Source organism: Mytilus californianus, unplaced genomic scaffold (genome assembly GCF_021869535.1).
Source record: "Mytilus californianus isolate M0D057914Y unplaced genomic scaffold, xbMytCali1.0.p SCAF_4, whole genome shotgun sequence".
Classification (NCBI taxonomy): Eukaryota; Metazoa; Mollusca; class Bivalvia; order Mytilida; family Mytilidae; genus Mytilus; species Mytilus californianus.
The window spans coordinates 63343472-63362511 of NW_026262690.1; the positions used below are offsets into that span (position 1 = coordinate 63343472).

Genomic DNA, 19040 nt, shown 5'->3' on the forward strand with positions numbered 1-19040 from the left:
AGAATGAATGTGGTCTAAGAACTTAAAAAATTTTAATATACCTATTCAAACCATATCATTATTATTTGCTTATATATATAAATCAGAAATAACCAATTTAAAATGGAAAATTTTAAAGAAAAAAAAAAGGAAAAATATCCCCCCCCTCCAAATTTTTTGAACCCCCTTATGATTCATCACCCCCAAACTCAATCCCAGCATTCCCTTTGTGGTATGGTACCTTGTAGTACAATTTCAGAGAGATCCATACACTTGAACACAAGTTATTGTCTGGAAACTAGAAAAATGCTTGTTTTTTGGCCCCTTTTTTGGCCTAAAATTCCTAAACGTTTAAGGCAATTACCCCCAAACTCAAACCTAGCTTTCCCTCTGTGATATGGAACCTTGTAGTACAATTTCATGAAGATCCATACACTTACACACAAGTTATTGTCCTGAAACTAGAAAAATGCTTGTTTTTTGCCCCTAATTCCTAAAATTTTGAGGCAATTACCCCCAAAATCACTCCCAGCATTCCCTTTGTGGTATGGTACCTTGCAGTACAATTTCAGAGAGAGATCCATACACTTGAACACAAGTTATTGTCTGGAAACTAGAAAAATGCTTATTTTTGGCCCCTTTTTGGCCCCTTATTCCTATAAAACGTTTTGGGTAATTACCCCCTAACTCAATTCCAGCTTTCCCTTTGTGATATGGAACCTTGTAGTAAGAAAGATCCATACACTTACACACAAGTTATTATTATGAAACTAAAAAATGCTTGTTTTTTGCCCCTTTTTTGGCCCCTAATTCCTAAAATTTTGAGGCAATTACCCCCAAAATCAACCCCAGCATTCCCTTTGTGATATGGAACCTTGTGGTACAATGTCAGAGAGATCCATACACTAACACACAAGTTATGTCTGGAAGTTACAAAAATGCTTATTTTTGGCCCCTAATTCCTTAACTGTTGGTACCATAACCACCAAAATCAATCCCAACTTTCCTTTTGTGGTATTGAACCTTATGGTAAAATTTCATAGAGATCCATTCACTTAAACTAAAGTTAGAGTGCGAAAACCAATGTGTCATCGGACGACGACGACGCCAACGTCATACCAATATATGACCACAAAATGTTTTTGCGGTCGTATAATTATAATGAAGTAGAGATTTTTTTTAAGGTTTATAAAATATATATAATCTGCACATGCTTGTAAGTGTCTTTCATCTTTCATACCAAAAATCGAATTTGCAAGATGCAATTTAGTCTGGTGCACTGCATATATATATGTTTCAAGCCTGATAACATGTGGTAATTAAATTCCCATAAAAATAAAGATTTTACATCATTTGGTCTTTTGTGGAGAGTTGTCTCATTGGCAATCATAATGTCACATCTTCTTATTTTTTTATTAACAGAACCTATTCCTACCATACTTTACCATACAATTTAGTTATGAGGTCTTTAAAACTATTTATCTAAATTGCAAGAGCTAAAATACTACTCAGTTGTTTGTATGATGTTTATACAACCAGAGCTTTTTACATGATAGACATACCTTTCTTTACAAAGACTAGAAAGAACAGGAACAATAGGTATCACAGTATTGCTTATACATTCACACAGTGGACACAGGAACTCACTGTTATCTACATTATAACTCAGACTAGGTCTAAATCTAAATGGTCTACCTCGTCTCTCCTTTGCCAGTAATGCATCGAAAAACCTAAAAAGGAAAGAAATTATCAATAAATGCTCCGCTGGGGGCGCAGCTTGATACGACCGCAGAGGTCGAACCCCAACAGTTGGGGGCAAGTATGGACATAACATTCAATCTTGATACAGCTCTGAATTTGGATTGTGATTAAATATTTGACACAGCATAGGTTTCTGACACAGATTGAATGTGGTCTAAGAACTTTAAATTTTTTAATTTACCTATTCAAACCATATCATTATTATTTGCTTTTATATATAAATCAGAAATAACCAACTTGTGATGGAAAATTTTAAAGAAAAAAAAAGGAAAACTAGAGGCTCTCAAGAGCCTGTGTCGCTCACCTGACTCTACTTTGGTTTTAGAAATCATGTAAAGATAGATAAAAATCATAACAGATACCCAAATAATGATTGAGGCCAAATTTTGATTAATATTGGTCCCGTTATTTAATAAAATATCCTGGTGGCCATCTTGAACAGTAAATCGGCAACAAAGTAGCAACACTTGGTCAGCACTTCATAAGGAACATTCATGCCATGTTTGGTTTCATTCCATTCAGTGGTACTCTAAAAGAAGACATTTGTATGTATTTCCCATAGGGTCCTATGTTAAACTAAGCCCCCCCCCCCCCCCCCCCTAGCTGCCATCTTGGATGATGGATCGACTGCAAAGTAACAACACTTGGTCAGCAACTCATAAGGAACATTCATGCCATGTTTGGTTTCATTCCATTCAGTGGTTCTCTAAAAGAAGACAATTGTATGTATTTCCCATAGGGTCCTATGTTAAACTAAGTCCCCCGCTGTCGGCCATCTTGGATGATGGATCGGCTGCAAAGTAACAACACTTGGTCAACATCTCATAAGGTACATTCATGCCATGTTTGGTTCCATTCCATTTATTGGTTCTCTAAAAGAAGACATTTTTATGTATTTCCCAAAGGGTCCTATGTAAAACTAAGTTCCCCGCTGGCGGCCATCTTGGATGATGGATCGGCTACAAAGTAACAACACTTGGTCAGCATCTCATAAGGAAGATTCATGCCATGTTTGGTTTTATTCCATTCAGTGGTTCACTAAAAGAAGACATTTGTATGTATTTCCCATAGGTCCTTTGTTAAACTAAGTCCCCTGCTGTCGGCCATCTTGGATGATGGACCGACTGCAATGTAACAACACTTGGTCAGCACCTCATAAGGAACATTCATGCCATGTTTGGTTTCATTCCATTCAGTGGTTCTCTAAAAGAAGACATTTGTATGTATTTCCCATAGGGTCCTATGTTAAACTAAGTCCCCCGCTGGCGGCCATCTTGGATGATGGATCGGCTACAAAGTAACAACACTTGGTCAGCACCTCATAAGGAACATTCATGCCATGTTTGTTTCATTCCATTCAGTGGTTCTCTAAAAGAAGACATTTGTATGTATTTCCCTTAGGGTCCTATGTTAAACTAAGTCCCCCGCTGGCGGCCATCTTGGATGATGGACCGACTGCAAAGTAACAACACTTGGTCAGCATCTCATAAGGAACATTCATGCCATGTTTGGTTCCATTCCATTCAGTGGTTCTCTAAAAGAAGACATTTTTATGTATTTCCCATAGGGTCCTATGTTAAACTATGTCCCCCGCTGGCGGCCATCTTTGATGATGGATCGGCTACAAAGTAACAACACTTGGTCAGCACCTCATAAGGAGCATTCATGCCATGTTTGGTTTTATTCCATTCAGTGGTTCTCTAAAAGAAGTCATTTGTATGCATTTCCAATAGGGTCCTATGTTAAACTAAGTCCCCCGCTGGCGGCCATCTTGGATGATGGATCGGCTACAAAGTAACAACACTTGGTCAGCACCTCATAAGCAACATTCATGCCATGTTTGGTTTCATTCCATTCAGTGGTTCTCTAAAAGAAGTCATTTGTATGCATTTCCCATAGGGTCCTATGTTAAACTAAGTCCCCCGCTGGCGGCCATCTTGGATGATGGATCGGCTACAAAGTAACAACACTTGGTCAGCACCTCATAAGGAACATTCATGCCATGTTTGGTTTCATTCCATTCAGTGGTTCTCTAGAAGAAGTTCAAAATGTAAAAAGTTAACGCCGACGACGGACGACGACGCCGGACGACGGACGACGGACGCCAAGTGATGAGAAAAGCTCACTTGGCCCTTCGGGCCAGGTGAACTAAAAAGGAAAAAAAAAATTTGTTTTGAACCCCCTTATGATTCATCACCCCCAAACTCAATCCCAGCCTTCCCTTTGTGGTATGGTACCTTGTAGTACAATTACAGAGAGATCCATACACTTGAACACAAGTTGTCTGGAAACTAGAAAAATGCTTGTTTTTTGGCCCCTTTTTTGCCCCAAATTCCTAAACGTTTAGGGCAATTACCCCCAAACTCAAACCCAGCTTTCCCTTTGTGATATGGAATCTTGTAGTACAATTTCATAAAGATCCATACACTTGAACACAAGTTATTGTCTGCAAACTAGAAAAATGCTTATTTTTTGCCCCTTTTTGGCCCCTTATTCCTAAACTTTTTGGGCAATTACCCCCAAACTCAATTCCAGCTTTCCCTTTGTGATATGGAACCTTGTAGTACAATTTCATAAAGATCCATACACTTGAACACAAGTTATTGTCATGAAACTAGAAAAATGCTTGTTTTTTGCCCCTAATTCCTAAAATTTGGAGGCAATTACCCCCAAAATCAATCCCAGCATTCCCTTTGTGATATGGAACCTTGTGATACAATTTCAGAGAGATCCATAGACTTGTACACACAAGTTATTGTCATGAAACTAGAAAAATGCTTGTTTTTTGCCCCTTTTTGGCCCCTAATTCCTAAAATTTGGAGGCAATTACCCCCAAAATCAATCCCAGCATTCCCTTTGAGATATGGAACCTTGTGGTACAATGTCAGAGAGATCCATACACTTACACACAAGTTATGTCTGGAAGTTACAAAAATGCTTATTTTTGGCCCCTTTTTGGCCCCTAATTCCTTAACAGTTGGTACCATAACCCCCAAAATCAATCCCCACCTTCCTTTTGTTATATTGAACCTTATGATTAAATTTCATTGAGATCCATTCACTTAAACTAAAGTTAGAGTGCGAAAACTAATGTGTCTTCGGACTACGACGACAACGACGACGCCAACGTCATACCAATATACAACCACAAAAATTTTTTTGCGGTCGTATAAAAATCAAAGTAATCTATCCTAAAGCTGAAAACTGGAAAGAATCCAAAATGAAAATGTGAGTGGTTTTTTTTGCAATTCTGTCAGAAAGCCTTGTTGTCATTTATTTGATGGAATATAGAGGGAATGGGTGCAAATGACATTGATGCATGAAACATAAAAATGCAGAAAGCAAATCTTAACAAACAAATGCTTTAACATCATAATGTTTAGATTCAATGTGGTATTTATAAATATAAACTGTTAACATAGAGATATGTTTCACCTATTTGTTATTTTGATATTGCAAATGTTGAAATTAAAATAGCAATACTTTAACACGACTTTTCATAAGTCGTTCCCTTTAAACAAACCTTACCACAAACATTAACTTGTAAACTATGTAAAAGTTTCAAAGTCAATGTACCATAATGAGGGGTTGGGGTTATATAATCTCCATGGAAACGAACCTTGTAAATGCCAATACATTTGCATACCAAATATCATTGACTTAACATTAGTGGTTCATCTTAAACTGATCTAATCACAAACTAATACATGTAAACTAAGCAAAAGTTTCAAAGTCAATAGACCATGACTGAGGGGGAGGAGCCAAATATTCAAAATGGAAATGAGATATGCCAAAGTTTATACAACTGCATACCAAATATTATTGAACTTCCACTGGTGGTTCCCCATAAACTGACCTAATCACAAACTAATACATTTAAACTAAGTGAAGTTTCAAAGTCAATAGACTATGACTGAGGGGGCGGGGCCAAATAATTTCCATTGTAATGAGATGTGCCAATGCTAATACAACTGCATACCAAATATCATTGACCTACCACTAGTGGTTCACCATAAATTCGACCTAATCACAAACTAATACATTGTTGACGTCCCCACGGCTGGAAACAGCATACCTATGTTTCACTTTTTGACTCTGTCAAGGCGAGACAAAAAACAAAATGTGTCTGCCCAATATAAAATGTAAGCAGGAGCAGCATCAGTAATTTCTGATGGAAAAGGTTGGGCCTCTTATTTTTTTCATGTTTCCAATTAATAAACATCAATGATGCTGTGACAAACACTATCCAATTCCACTGGCAAATGGTATCATAAAGGCATAAATTAATCCTTAATTTTCTGCAATAAGGAAACTTTGCTAATAGGAAATCATTCATGTTGCCACCTTTGTTAAACAAACACTGCAGTAAAATCTAAATGCATAATCTCTGTTAAAATTTTTTACTAAATTCTTCAGAATTTTTTTTGGTAATCAAAAGTTATCCATCTAAAAAATAAGATCACATTTACAAAGCATTCATCAACTAATTGCTGTTAACTGATGAACAAACATATTACATGTAACATGTCAACTTCCTTTGGCCCCAAACAGGGAGAGTGAAGACCCAGCAGGGAGACTTCAATGAGAATTAAGAGGTCTTGATTAATTTGACTATTTTTCACAAGGAAACAACTTAACAGAAAATCTAGGGAGACACTAACTTCTCTTTGAAGAGTTTTATAATGCTAAATCAGGAATCATAGGGCAAAAGTCATGTATACTTGGATCTGGTGTGGTGAACACTGATATCACCTAATACAGTTTTTACCTTTGCCAGCAGTCAGCATGCATTACATGACCACACGAACTAGTATGTACATCAGTGTTTAGGTCAGCTGACATAAATGTTGGGTCATATTTATCTCCATTTAACACTACTTTGCTACGATTTTGTGATAGCACTGTAGACCTGAAACAGAAAACATATGTCATCATTGCAACTGCATAATGAACAAAGTGAAAAATAAAGAAAATTTCTGAACAAAAACTACCTTATAAATTGTCCAATTAAAATCTTTAAATTGCATATTACTCGAAACCTGAACGAAATTGTAGTTTGACAATTCCAGCATACCTCTGAATGTAAGCAGCTAAAACCATAGCCCTGGAATTGTGTCGAACATCTTGTTCTTCTTGGCAAAGGATACATGTGGCATGTTGACAACCCACATATCCTACTGATGTCTGATTTCTACCAAGGGCTACAGGAAACCTGCTGTCAGATATACTGAAACATAAAAGTCAAAACATATAATTAAAAAGTTAAAACCATTCATTTTTGAGAAAATCTCTAAGAAGATACTTTCAAAAAAAAACATAGGTTAACTGACATGTTGATCCCAAAATCCCTTTCCCCACTTCATAGTTGGTTATAGGAGCTTTCTTACGCTCATATTTTTTGTTAACACTCTAAATAAAATTAACTTACTACAACGCTCAAAATTAATTTTCCATCTACTGTACTAGGTAAAACTTTTATGCAGACAATATCATCATAATGAAATCAAAATTTAATCTGAAATTAAAAAAATGGTATTGTTACCTAACATCCATATCAGATGGAGTTTTTGTCAATTCAGCATCTGTACTATCAAACAGATCTGCATTATCTTGGATAAAATTTTTCTGCATTTTTGAGATCTTTGCCATTATTTTTTCTCTTCTTTTAGCAGCTATCTCTGCCTTTTGTCTTTTAGCTAATTCTATTTCTTGTCTCGTACTGGCTGACAATTGATCCAACGCACTAGCAGTCACATTAGAATTAGTCATCTGTCTTATCTCCATGAATTGCTGTAAAATAAATCATTACATAAAGATTTTAAACAATTAAAGATATTTACCAAGAACTTTTTGTGAAGTAATTTTGTTTTTATGAAAATTATTTCTCATTCAAGGCTTCCAATTTACTCAAGCAAATTTTAAATCTTAAAAGGGAACGAATATTTTCTTTTTCTTTCCAAAGCGTAGATTAATTTCCAAACATTTTATGTATGGACACTGCGTCAGTATACAAATATAATTTGGGAAAGGCTTTTTGAAGATGTCAAAGCTTTTCTCCTCAGAAGTAAAACTGTGGGGGTATTCTAGCATTGCTCAATTTGACATTACATGTACTAGATTTTTAAAATGACTAAATTGTTTAGTCTCAGTGATACTTGGAAGCTAATTATGTTACAAACTACTCTTAACAAATAAATTCTCAATATCAAACTTACCTTAACAACCCACGTCAATAAATTGTCAGTTGAATCATGGGATATATTACGATGATCAGCAACAAGGGATTCTAACAACGTCAAAATATTTCTGTCTTCTGTAAAGTGATAAACATAATAATATTAGAAGTAAACCCAAATTCATTTGAAAAACAAGTAACAAAATCTCAATTCACTGCATCAATTAAAAGGGGAATAAAAAATCCAAATCCATTGTAAAAAAAATAAAAAAAATAAAAGCACCTGAATTATGATTTTTCTTATGCTTCTCTCAAAGAATGTAACACTTTACACATACTTTCAATATTTGAAATAGAATATGTGCTGACCAGTCTGATTTAAATTATCTATCACTTTGTTCTGTTAATTTTGTTTAAGATCTGAAGACATCCCATAAAGGTCAAGTTCAGATGACTTTATATGCAAATTTTAAATCTACCAATTATCTAGAGTGAAACACTGGCACTTCGATTACAAATTGTAAATACTATATCTTAAAGCTTCAAAAGGAATATCTATGTGAAAACTTATAATAATAGCTATAATATACAATTTCATGTTTGTGTGGGATTTTGTTCAATGAAGGAGAGCTTGACCTCTTTAGATACATGTCGATACATGTCTTATGTCTGGGGGGTTCAGTTGAAATTTGGGAGTCTCCCTAAAACGAAATAGAACTAGATTGTATGTGTTGTCACGCTAAGCATAAGTAATTCAAAGTATTGGAAAAAAGGAAGTAGATCTCTGACAGATACAATAAACTGCTTCGCCGAGCGCAGCTGGATACGACTGCAGAGGTCCAACCCTGAACAGTTGGGGCAAAAATGGACACAATATTCAAGCTTGATACAGGTCTGAATTTGGATTGTAATTAAATATTTGACACATTATAGGTTTCTGACACAGAATAAATGTAGTCAAAGAACTTGAAATTGGTTACATGATTTGAATTTATATTCAATTGAAGATTTCTTGCTGTTGTGCAATGCACTGTGCTGTTACGTAATACTTAGTAAATCTGTTTTCAGACTATATACAATTGACAATTTCTTTAAATTTTGACGAAAGAAAAATTGCTCACCCCCCCTCCAAAAAAATAACATTTGAAGACATTTTCTTTTTGTAAAATGTGATACAATTTAAGAGACATCCATACACTTAAACACAAGTTATTGTCTGAAAACTATAAAAATGCTTGTTTTAGACCCTTTTTGGCCCCTAATTCATGAACAGTTTGGGTAATTACCCCCAAAATGAATCCCAACCTTCTACTTGTGGTATTGAACCTTGTGGTACCGTACAATTTCAGAGCAATCAAAATACTTATACACAAGTTATAAACTAGAATAAAATGCTCCGCTGGGGCGCAGCTTGATACGACCGCAGAGGTCGAACCCTGAACAGTTGGGGCAAGTATGGACACAACATTCAAGCTTGATACAGCACTGAATTTGGATTGTAATTAAATATTTGACACAGCATAGGTTTCTCACACAGAATGAAAGTGGTCTAAGAACTTAAAATTTTTTAATTTACCTATTCAAACCATATCGTTATTATTTGCTTTTATATATACATCAGAAATAACCAATTTAAAATGGAAAATTTTAAAGAAAAAAACATACATGTGATGGACTGAAACTCAGATCAGGAGATTGGAAAATTTTGGTCAGGAGATTAGGACTCAGATCAGGAGGTTTTTAATCGACATAAAGTTTGTCGTAAATGTAACCGTGTGCTGTAAAAATTGTCTTTTAAAGTGTGTTTTCTTCAACTTTCAATCCGAATGTATTATGTATTATGTTTATAGTACCCTTGTACTTATAAAGTTTCTTTATCTTAATATTCTACATGTTCAATCTAAGATTCTTTTTTTTTAGTATGTTCTTTAAATTTTTCAATTCATATCTTTTATATCATGATTCTATAGGACAAACATTGCATCAGATCATTTGTTTACCTATCTGCATTTGCAGTTAGATTTTATTTGAATAATCAGAAACTCATTTAAATTTGTAACATGGGTCATAGTTATTATATGAATTCAATTTAAGCCTTGAAAGAAAGTATAGAACCCTCAAATAATTTTCAAATTATTATTTTTTGATTTGTCCTAAGACATTTAAAATCATTTAATTACCATCCTATTATGATTATTTGTTCAATTTATATTTTATTTATATTCTTTTAAAAATTTACATTATTTAAAGGAAAGTAACTTAAAACAGGATAAATCAGGGGAAGTAACCCAATAAATACACAAAGTTTTTATTACACAACGGCAGTTAGCCTGAGGTAAAAATCGTTGATTACCAGTATGTTTGACACCCAAGCTGACAAGTGAAGCCATATAATTATGCATGTTAATTGATTTACAGGTAAAATATAACTTCAGGTGATGTCAGTTACACCAGATGTCTGAGATGATATGTTGGGCAGATTTCATACACAGGATTTTTTTCTCTTCAACGCGAGGTCGGGAGGAGACCCCTGAAAACGGGATTATTGTACTCCCGTCGGGAGGAGACCCCTGAAAAACGGGATTATTGTACTCCCGTCGGGAGGTTTACATGTATGAAAAAAATAAAAAAAAATCCCCCAAATTTTTTTGAACCCCCTTATGATTCATCACCCCATTGGCCCAAACTCAATCCCAGCTTTCCCTTTGTGGTATGGTACCTTGCAGTACAATTTCAGAGAGATCCATACACTTGAACACAAGTTATTGTCTTGAAACTAGAAAAATGCTTGTTTTTTGGCCCCTTTTTGGCCCCAAATTCCTAAACGTTTAGGGCAATTACCCCCAAACTCAAACCAAGCTTTCCCTTTGTGATATGGAACCTTGCAGTACAATTTCATAAAGATCCATACACTTACACACAAGTTATTGTCCTGAAACTAGAAAAATGCTTGTTTTTTGCCCTTTTATGGCCCCTAATTACTAAAATTTTGAGGGAATTACCCCAAAAAATCAATCCCAGCCTTCCCTTTGAGGTATGGTACCTTGCAGTACAATTTCAGAGAGATCCATACATTTGAACACAAGTTATTGTCTGCAAACTAGAAAAATGCTTATTTTTTGCCCCTTTTTGGCCCCTTATTCCTAAACTTTTTGGGCAATTACCCCCAAACTCAATTCCAGCTTTCCCTTTGTGATATGGAACCTTGTAGTACAATTTCATAAAGATCCATACACTTACACACAAGTTATTGTCATGAAACTAGAAAAATGCTTGTTTTTCGCCCCTTTTTGGTCCCTAATTCCTAAAATATGGAGGCAATTACCCCCAAAATCAATCCCAGCATTCCCTTTGTGATATGGAACCTTGTGATACAATTTCAGAGAGATCCATACACTTACACACAAGTTATTGTCATGAAACTAGAAAAATGCTTGTTTTTTGCCCCTTTTTGGCCCCTTATTCCTAAAATTTGGAGGCAATTACCCCCAAAATCAATCCCAGCATTCCCTTTGTGATATGGAACCTTGTGGTACAATGTCAGAGAGATCCATACACTTACACACAAGTTATGTCTGGAAGTTACAAAAATGCTTATTTTTGGCCCCTTTTTGGCCCCTAATTCCTTAACTGTGGGTACCAATACCCCCAAAATCAATCCCCACCTTCCTTTTGTGGTATTGAACCTTATGGTAAAATTTCATTGAGATTCATTCACTTAAACTAAAGTTAGAGTGCGAAAACTAATGTGTATTCGGACGACGACGCCGGACGACGACGACGACGACGACGCCAACGTCATACCAATATACGACCACAAAAATTTTTTTGCGGTCGTATAAAAATGCTTGTTTTGGGCCCCTTTTTGGCCCCTAATTCCTAAACAGTTGGGACCATCACCCCCAAAAACATTCCCAACCTTCCTTTTGTGGTATTGAACCTTTAGCTTTAATTTCATAGAGATCCATACACTTAAATAAAGTTATTGTCTTGAAACCAAATGTCTTCGGACGACGATGACGTTGACGACGTGATAGCAATATACGACCCCAAAATTTTTTGCGGTCGTATAAAAATCACACACAAGTTTATACAACTCATTACTATTGACCTCCTGACAAAACATGAATGCATTCTTGTTGAGTAGCTTTTGACAATAAAATGCTCCGCTGGGTGCAGCTTGATATGACCGCAGAGGTCGAACCCTGAACAGTTGGGGCAAGTATGGACACAACATTCAAGCTTGATACAGCTCTGAATTTGGATTGTGATTAAATATTTGACACAGCATAGGTTTCTGACACAGAATGAATGTGGTCTAAGAACTTTAAAATTTTAATATACCTATTCAAACCATATCATCATTATTTGCTTTTATATATATAAATCAGAAATAACCAATTTAAAATGGAAAATTTTAAAGAAAAAAAAAAAGAAAAATATCCCCCCCCCTCAAATTTTTAGAACCCCCTTATGATTCATCACCCCCGAACTCAATCCCAGCCTTCCCTTTGAGGTATGGTACCTTGCAGTACAATTTCAGAGAGATCCATACACTTGAACACAAGTTATTGTCTGGAAGCTAGAAAAATGCTTGTTTTTAGGCCCCTTTTTGGCCCCAAATTCCTAAACATTTAGGGCAATTACCCCCAAACTCAAACCCAGCTTTCCCTTTATGATATGGAACCTTGTAGTACAATTTCATAAAGTTCCATACACTTACACACAAGTTATTGTCATGAAACTAGAAAAATGCTTGTTTTTTGCCCCTTTTTTGCCCCCAATTCCTAAAATTTTGAGGCAATTACCTCCAAAATTAATCCCAGCCTTCCCTTTGTGATATGGTACCTTGCAGTACAATTTCAGAGAGATCCATGCACTTGAACACAAGTTATTGTCTGGAAACTAGAAAAATGCTTATTTTTAGCCCCTTTTTGGCCCCTTATTCCTAAACGTTTTGGGCAATTACCCCCAAACTCAATTCCAGCTTTCCCTTTGTGATATGGAACCTTGTAGTACAATTTCAGAAAGATCCATACACTTACACACAAGTTATTGTCATGACACTAGAATAATATTTGTTTTTTGCCCCTTTTTTTGCCCCTTATTCCGAAAATTTTTAGGCAATTACCCTCAAAATCAATCCCAGCATTCCCTTTGTGATATGGAACCTTGTGGTACAATGTCAGAGAGATCCATACACTAACACACAAGATATGTCTGGAAGTTACAAAAATGCTTATTTTTGGCCCCTTTTGGGCCCAAAATTCCTTAACTGTTGGTACCATAACCCCAAAAATCAATCCCAACCTTCCGTTTGTGGTATTGAACCTTATGGTAAAATTTCATAGAGATCCATTCACTTAAACTAAAGTTAGAGTGCAAAAACCAATGTGTCTTCGGATGACAACGACGACACCAACGTCATACCAATATATGACCGCAAAAAATAAAAATATTTGTTGGATGAACAAAGGGACAGACAAGGTCATTGCAATATAGCCCCACTTTTAGAGTTGAGATATAATTTCATTTTTGTAAAGTTTGTATGAACCAAAGGAAAACATAGAAAATTTCAATTTTAGAACTTAAGTACTTGGTCATTATTAAGTAGAGATGAAAACAGCTAAACTGTTTCTTTTATTGTTTACCTTTCAATGCTCTGGCAAGGAAGTCAAAATTATGATTTCCTTCCATTGTTGCTCTTCTCTGTTCATGCAGGGCAAGTCCTATTAAATGCAAAACCTGTAAAATATTGAAACAAAATTCAAACAGCTCTTATTATTGTTTTTCTTAAATTATTTAACATTTCACAGCGGTATAACATGTTACTTTTATTATTCTTCCCTTAGCTTATTTATTTTGTATTTACATTGTATCATAGATCAAATTTATTCGTTCAGTGTATGTTCACTGGTGTTAATATGTCCTTTGATTGAGTTAAGCCATTTCAGTTGATATTTTATAGTGTGTCTTTCTATGTTGTGATGTTACACTATTGTTTCAGATAAGGGTGAAGGTTTGGTACCATTAAAACATTTAAACCTGCTGCAATTGTTTGCACCTGTCCTAAGTCAGGAATCTGATGTTCAGTAGTTGTCATTTGTTGATGTGGTTCATAAGCGTTTCTCGTTTTTTATATAGATTAGACCGTTGGTTTTCCCGTTTGAATGGTTTTACACTAGTACTTTTTGAGGCCCTTTATAGCTTACTGTTCGGTAAGAGCCAAGGCTCCGTGTTGAAGACCGTACTTTGACCTATAATGGTTTACTTTTATAAATTTTGACTTGGATGGAGAGTTGTCTCATTGGCACTCATACCACATCTTCTTATATCTACTTAGCACATAATTCATCAAACAATTAACTTATGACGTTCCAATAACACATACTGGTATATCGTACTCAGGAAAGGCACTATGAAACTGGGGTAAACATTTATAGTGGCAATTTTAGAATTCCTCTTACATTTTCACTGTACAAAAGTCTTTAACGCCCACCCATAGTTGAGATTTAAAAGTGCCTTTCCTAAGTCTAATGTATGTTTAAGCATCCCTTAAATGGGTATACTGAAATAATATAATAGTAAAAATGACTAAAGAAACAAATGATGAGCAAACCTGGCAAAGTAGACATTGTGATGAGGATTTCACTATAATTAGAAGGGTATTTTTACCTTTATACCAAGGTTGTTAAAAATAAGTAGTGTTAATTATCAGTGACCTAACAGAATTTTTACATTTATATTCAGATTGAAAAAAAAAACATTAGTTATCCTTGACCTAACAATATTTTTACATTATTACCCAGACTGTTAAAAAAAAAACACCAGAAAATGTTAATTGTCCGTGACCTAACATTATTTCTACATACTAGTATACTACCTCAAACATGATTGTCCTAATGTCTGACATACTCAATAAATTGAAATTTGTATGATGTATGATCTACAAAAGTTTAGTCTTAATAACTGAGATTTACAGGTAAGCCATATATTGACTTTCACATACTTACTCTATCAACCTGAGCTTCTGACCATGACCTTGACCTAACTGCCACCGTTCTTTGTAGAATGAGATGCATAATATGTACCATAATGTCACACTGCAACAACCCAACAAGTGGCTCAAACATTGGTGTAACCTTTGGTGGCACTGGGGGTGGCAATGCTTTAATAAACAAATTATATTCAATGTATAACATTTACACATAAAAATCTAACAAGTGTCTCAAACAATGATGTAACCACAGGTGGCACTTGGAATGGCAACTGTGTTATTTAATTCTATACTTAGTATATACCTACTGTAATCAACCTGTGATGGCACAAATGAGTGGTATTGTTTAAAAAAATATTATAAAAGGTACACAGTGGCATTATTTATTGAAGTGAACAAAAAGACACTTACACAATGATCACAATGTTGCCCTCTCCTCACATTTCGAAGCAGGGATATAATGAGGTACTGACAGCTGAGGAAATGGTTAAGCAGAACTGATGATCTCAACACTCCAATATAAGATAAACTTAGATACCTTTCATATGGAAACCATCTCATAAGATCACAGTCTATTTATCTTTTTATTTTTCGAAATAAATTTTATTTTGGAAAAAGAAGAAATGAGAAGGGATACAATAGAAGATTGACCTGAAAAATAGAGATTCAGATATTTTTGGCTGTGGTTAATATTCTGGAAGTGTTAGATACTCACATGAAGTATCATAAATCAAATCAAAGGGGAACTTAGGATATGGAGCAGTACATTCACCATTAAATGTGTACAAACTTATTTATTTGTGCATTCCCAATATGGTGTTACAACAACTTGTTTGTACATTCACTAGTTGACTGTATGATCTCCTCTGTACATTCCCAATTTCTGTTATGTTAATAACCATTTCAAATTCAATTGTCAAGATCAGATTACTCATAAACAATATCTAAAGGTTTGCATTCTGGACATGTTTTGACCTAAAAGATCTATTGAGAAAAACTTGATCTTTGAAAAAAAACCTGAAAAGTTTGGTTTTTTTTTGTGTCTTAACACTTCGCTTAGAAAACATCTGAAAATACCCACTTTCTTGAATCAAGGATCTTTCTATAATATCTATCAGCATAAAGGCTTACCATGATCTTCTTTTGCATCTTTCTTCCTTTTCATCTGAGCTTCTTCAGACTGTAAGAAATAATAAAGCTCAATATCAGTCAGCACAATGTTAATGTGAACTTATTTTACATTATTTGTATTACAATGTAAGTTTTTTTTTTAAGGACACTCTAAATAATATTTATATTCTTGAAAATATGGTGCACAAAAACATGCTGCTTTTACTTAATCTCAGCCTAAACATTTATAAAAACCATGATTATGGTAATACATATGCAATTTAACATTTTTTTTCTATCATCTTTCATATTAACTTTAAAATTCAACAAATATATATCATGAGGTTAGAGGTTTTCAATGGAATGTAAAATCTAGGTAGAATTATAAATGGTTATCAACATTCAAGAAAAACATTTTTGTTTAGGACTTTGGAATAATTCCTGTTGATATGCTCCAATTAAAAAAAATCCACACACAATCAAAGGAAATATTTGAACTAGCTCTATAAATTTTATGTCAAGACTTTAATCATACCTTAGACTGTTCAGTTCTACTATAATGGAGGAAAAATGGGTTGTATTCCAAGTAAAACTCTGGTTTTAACTCAAATATTCCTTTTCCTCCCATTGTTGTACCAGGTTTTCTATAATGTGAATTAAAAAAGTGTTAGCTGTAGCCTTTCAGCTTAACTAAGAAGGAGTTTATCGATACATTTTCAGGTAATATCTCTGCTATCTTTATCAATCAACTTAAATGGCAAGGCTAATGGCTAATGGTAAGTCACTTAAATGTTCATAAGTTATATACATCTGTTGCAAAGTATTTTTATAAGTGATAATGTTAGATGTCTAACACAGATAATGTTGAAGAAGTGTTTTATTTTGCATCTATTAAACATCATTTTATTTAATCTTTCTGTATGTAATTGGATTAATTTTATCTTTTACTTTATGTCTGTTTTGTAAATAGATTATTTTCATGTTTTATTTTGTCTGTTACTATTCAATCCAATATTTTTTATGTTTAGAGCATCTATCATATCTGTCTGAATGAAATTTGATATTTTAGTGTTTTATGCTTTTATCTTATCTGGCTGTATGTAATTTAATATTTTTATGTTAAAGCAGACTTACTTGAAAACAGCAACATCATTTATGACCTCCTCAATTCCTGTCTCATGGTTACTCTGTGATAAATACAAAAATCATGAGTACAATTACCTTTTTATAAGTATTTATTTTGTACAAAATTGATTTTATGGAAATTTTTAATAAAATCTGGTGAAATAGCTCAAGTGTATGAAGTCATGGGTTCAAATCCTGAACAAGTTAACCCTGTACTACAAAACAAATTGAGATATTTGAGTAAGAGCAAACAAAGTATAATGTGTTCATGCAACAATTTTAAGTCATTTAAATCATTTCAATTTAAAAAGTGTTACATTCCACAAATCATTCTTAAAACAGTTAACTTTTAAGTTCAGTTTTGGATTTAGTATTAAGTAGAGTGAATTTACATCAAATTTTGTTCATCAAACATCACATGCAGATAGCATAAACAAGATGTCACCCCTTAAGATGAAATAACATCAGAATATTTTTTCTAACTGAATATTAGTTTTAAATGATTACAACTCACATTTACAGGCAATCCTTTGGTAAGTTCACTATAAGACATAGGTGCTATACAAAGTTGGTGAATTATCTCCCTTTTTGTTATATCCTGTTCGTCCATTGTTCCTATGCCAAGCACAAAACGTTCACCTTAACAGAAAAAAATTTCATGTAGGTGCCCATTGTATTATGCCTTTATCAATATCAGATATACATTTTTATGAAATTCTTGCAACCACATAAAATCTAGCTGTCAGTTAACAACTCATTTACAACACAACTTGACAAGGAACTAATTTTTTTCTAATAGTGCATGACTATCCATGGGAAAAAAAGTACTTTAACAGTGCACTGATAACTTACTTATTATTGTTATGAGTAAAGTGAGGAATTCTTCAGCTAATGTAACAGTCTGTCTAACCATGTCATCCTGCCCTGAAGGTGTGTCATATTCCGGTCTGAAAGTATAGAAATCTTGCCTAAAGTTTCAGTTCTAATGTCCTTTGAGAATACTATAAATGAACAACTTTAAATTCTACTTTCTTTTTCTAGGAAAAAAGCTGCATGCTGTATCAAACACATGGCAGTTTTGACTAAATACATATGTAAAGAATTATCTTAGATTACTTTGAATATAACTACCTAAACTGTACTGAAACTGCATCTAATCACAATTTCAGAAAACCCAACTTTTGGAAAAAGTTTCAATACTGATTTAACTGTACCAATGTAAGCTGTTTGGAAGGCAAAATCAATAGAGAAGCAAAATTTAAAACATTAGTTCATATATGCCAATTAGGTTTTAACTGCACCAAGCATTGCAAGTTTATATTGTCAAAGTACCTTACAAAATATATTCTAATTCAATACTTATGTGACAGTTTTTTTCATTGGCTAAAATTTACCATCAAATCCACAATAGGCATAACATTGAATTGCTGGAATCCATAAATGTTTGATAAATAAAATAAAACTTAACAAAAATTATAAACAACACCTTCCACAAAAACACCATTTTTAAAAAGATAAAATCCAAATAAGAAACTTACAAGTAACGGAATAAGCTTTAATTTGAAAGTTTCATTTGTATAAGATTATGTTTTGCAATGACGTTTATGCACCAAAATCCATCATTAAGTCTTGCAAATACTTATTATCTTAAATTTATACTTTTTTAAGGCTGTAATGTATTATTTCTTTTGGTAATGCATTAGAGAAGATTAGCAGTACTGTAGTTGAAGAGTTGCTGTTTTTTTGTGTGTGCGTCACCAGGAAAATCAGCATTTGTGACTGCAAATCCCAATTGATGGCAGCATATCTTCAACTATAGTACTGTCATTCCTAAAAGGTAAAATGTTAAAACGAAAAGAAAGGCAACAATATTCTTAACATTCCTCAAACTAT

General features: G+C 34.0%; 1 protein-coding gene across 2 annotated transcripts in view; it reads right to left on the minus strand.

The window, feature by feature from the left end:
- Window positions 1-19040, minus strand: part of LOC127698598 (E3 ubiquitin-protein ligase UBR2-like) — an 81027-nt gene that overhangs the window by 17660 nt on the left and 44327 nt on the right. For both annotated transcript variants that reach the window (XM_052202126.1, XM_052202127.1), the window contains exons 23-34: window positions 18000-18094; window positions 17662-17786; window positions 17157-17209; window positions 16558-16666; window positions 16044-16092; window positions 14929-15083; window positions 13567-13660; window positions 7956-8053; window positions 7283-7530; window positions 6815-6967; window positions 6509-6649; window positions 1542-1709 (exon numbers count right to left, since the gene is read on the minus strand). In XM_052202126.1, the coding sequence (XP_052058086.1) occupies window positions 1542-1709; window positions 6509-6649; window positions 6815-6967; window positions 7283-7530; window positions 7956-8053; window positions 13567-13660; window positions 14929-15083; window positions 16044-16092; window positions 16558-16666; window positions 17157-17209; window positions 17662-17786; window positions 18000-18094 (1488 nt within the window). The remainder of the gene's footprint in view (window positions 1-1541; window positions 1710-6508; window positions 6650-6814; window positions 6968-7282; window positions 7531-7955; window positions 8054-13566; window positions 13661-14928; window positions 15084-16043; window positions 16093-16557; window positions 16667-17156; window positions 17210-17661; window positions 17787-17999; window positions 18095-19040) is intronic.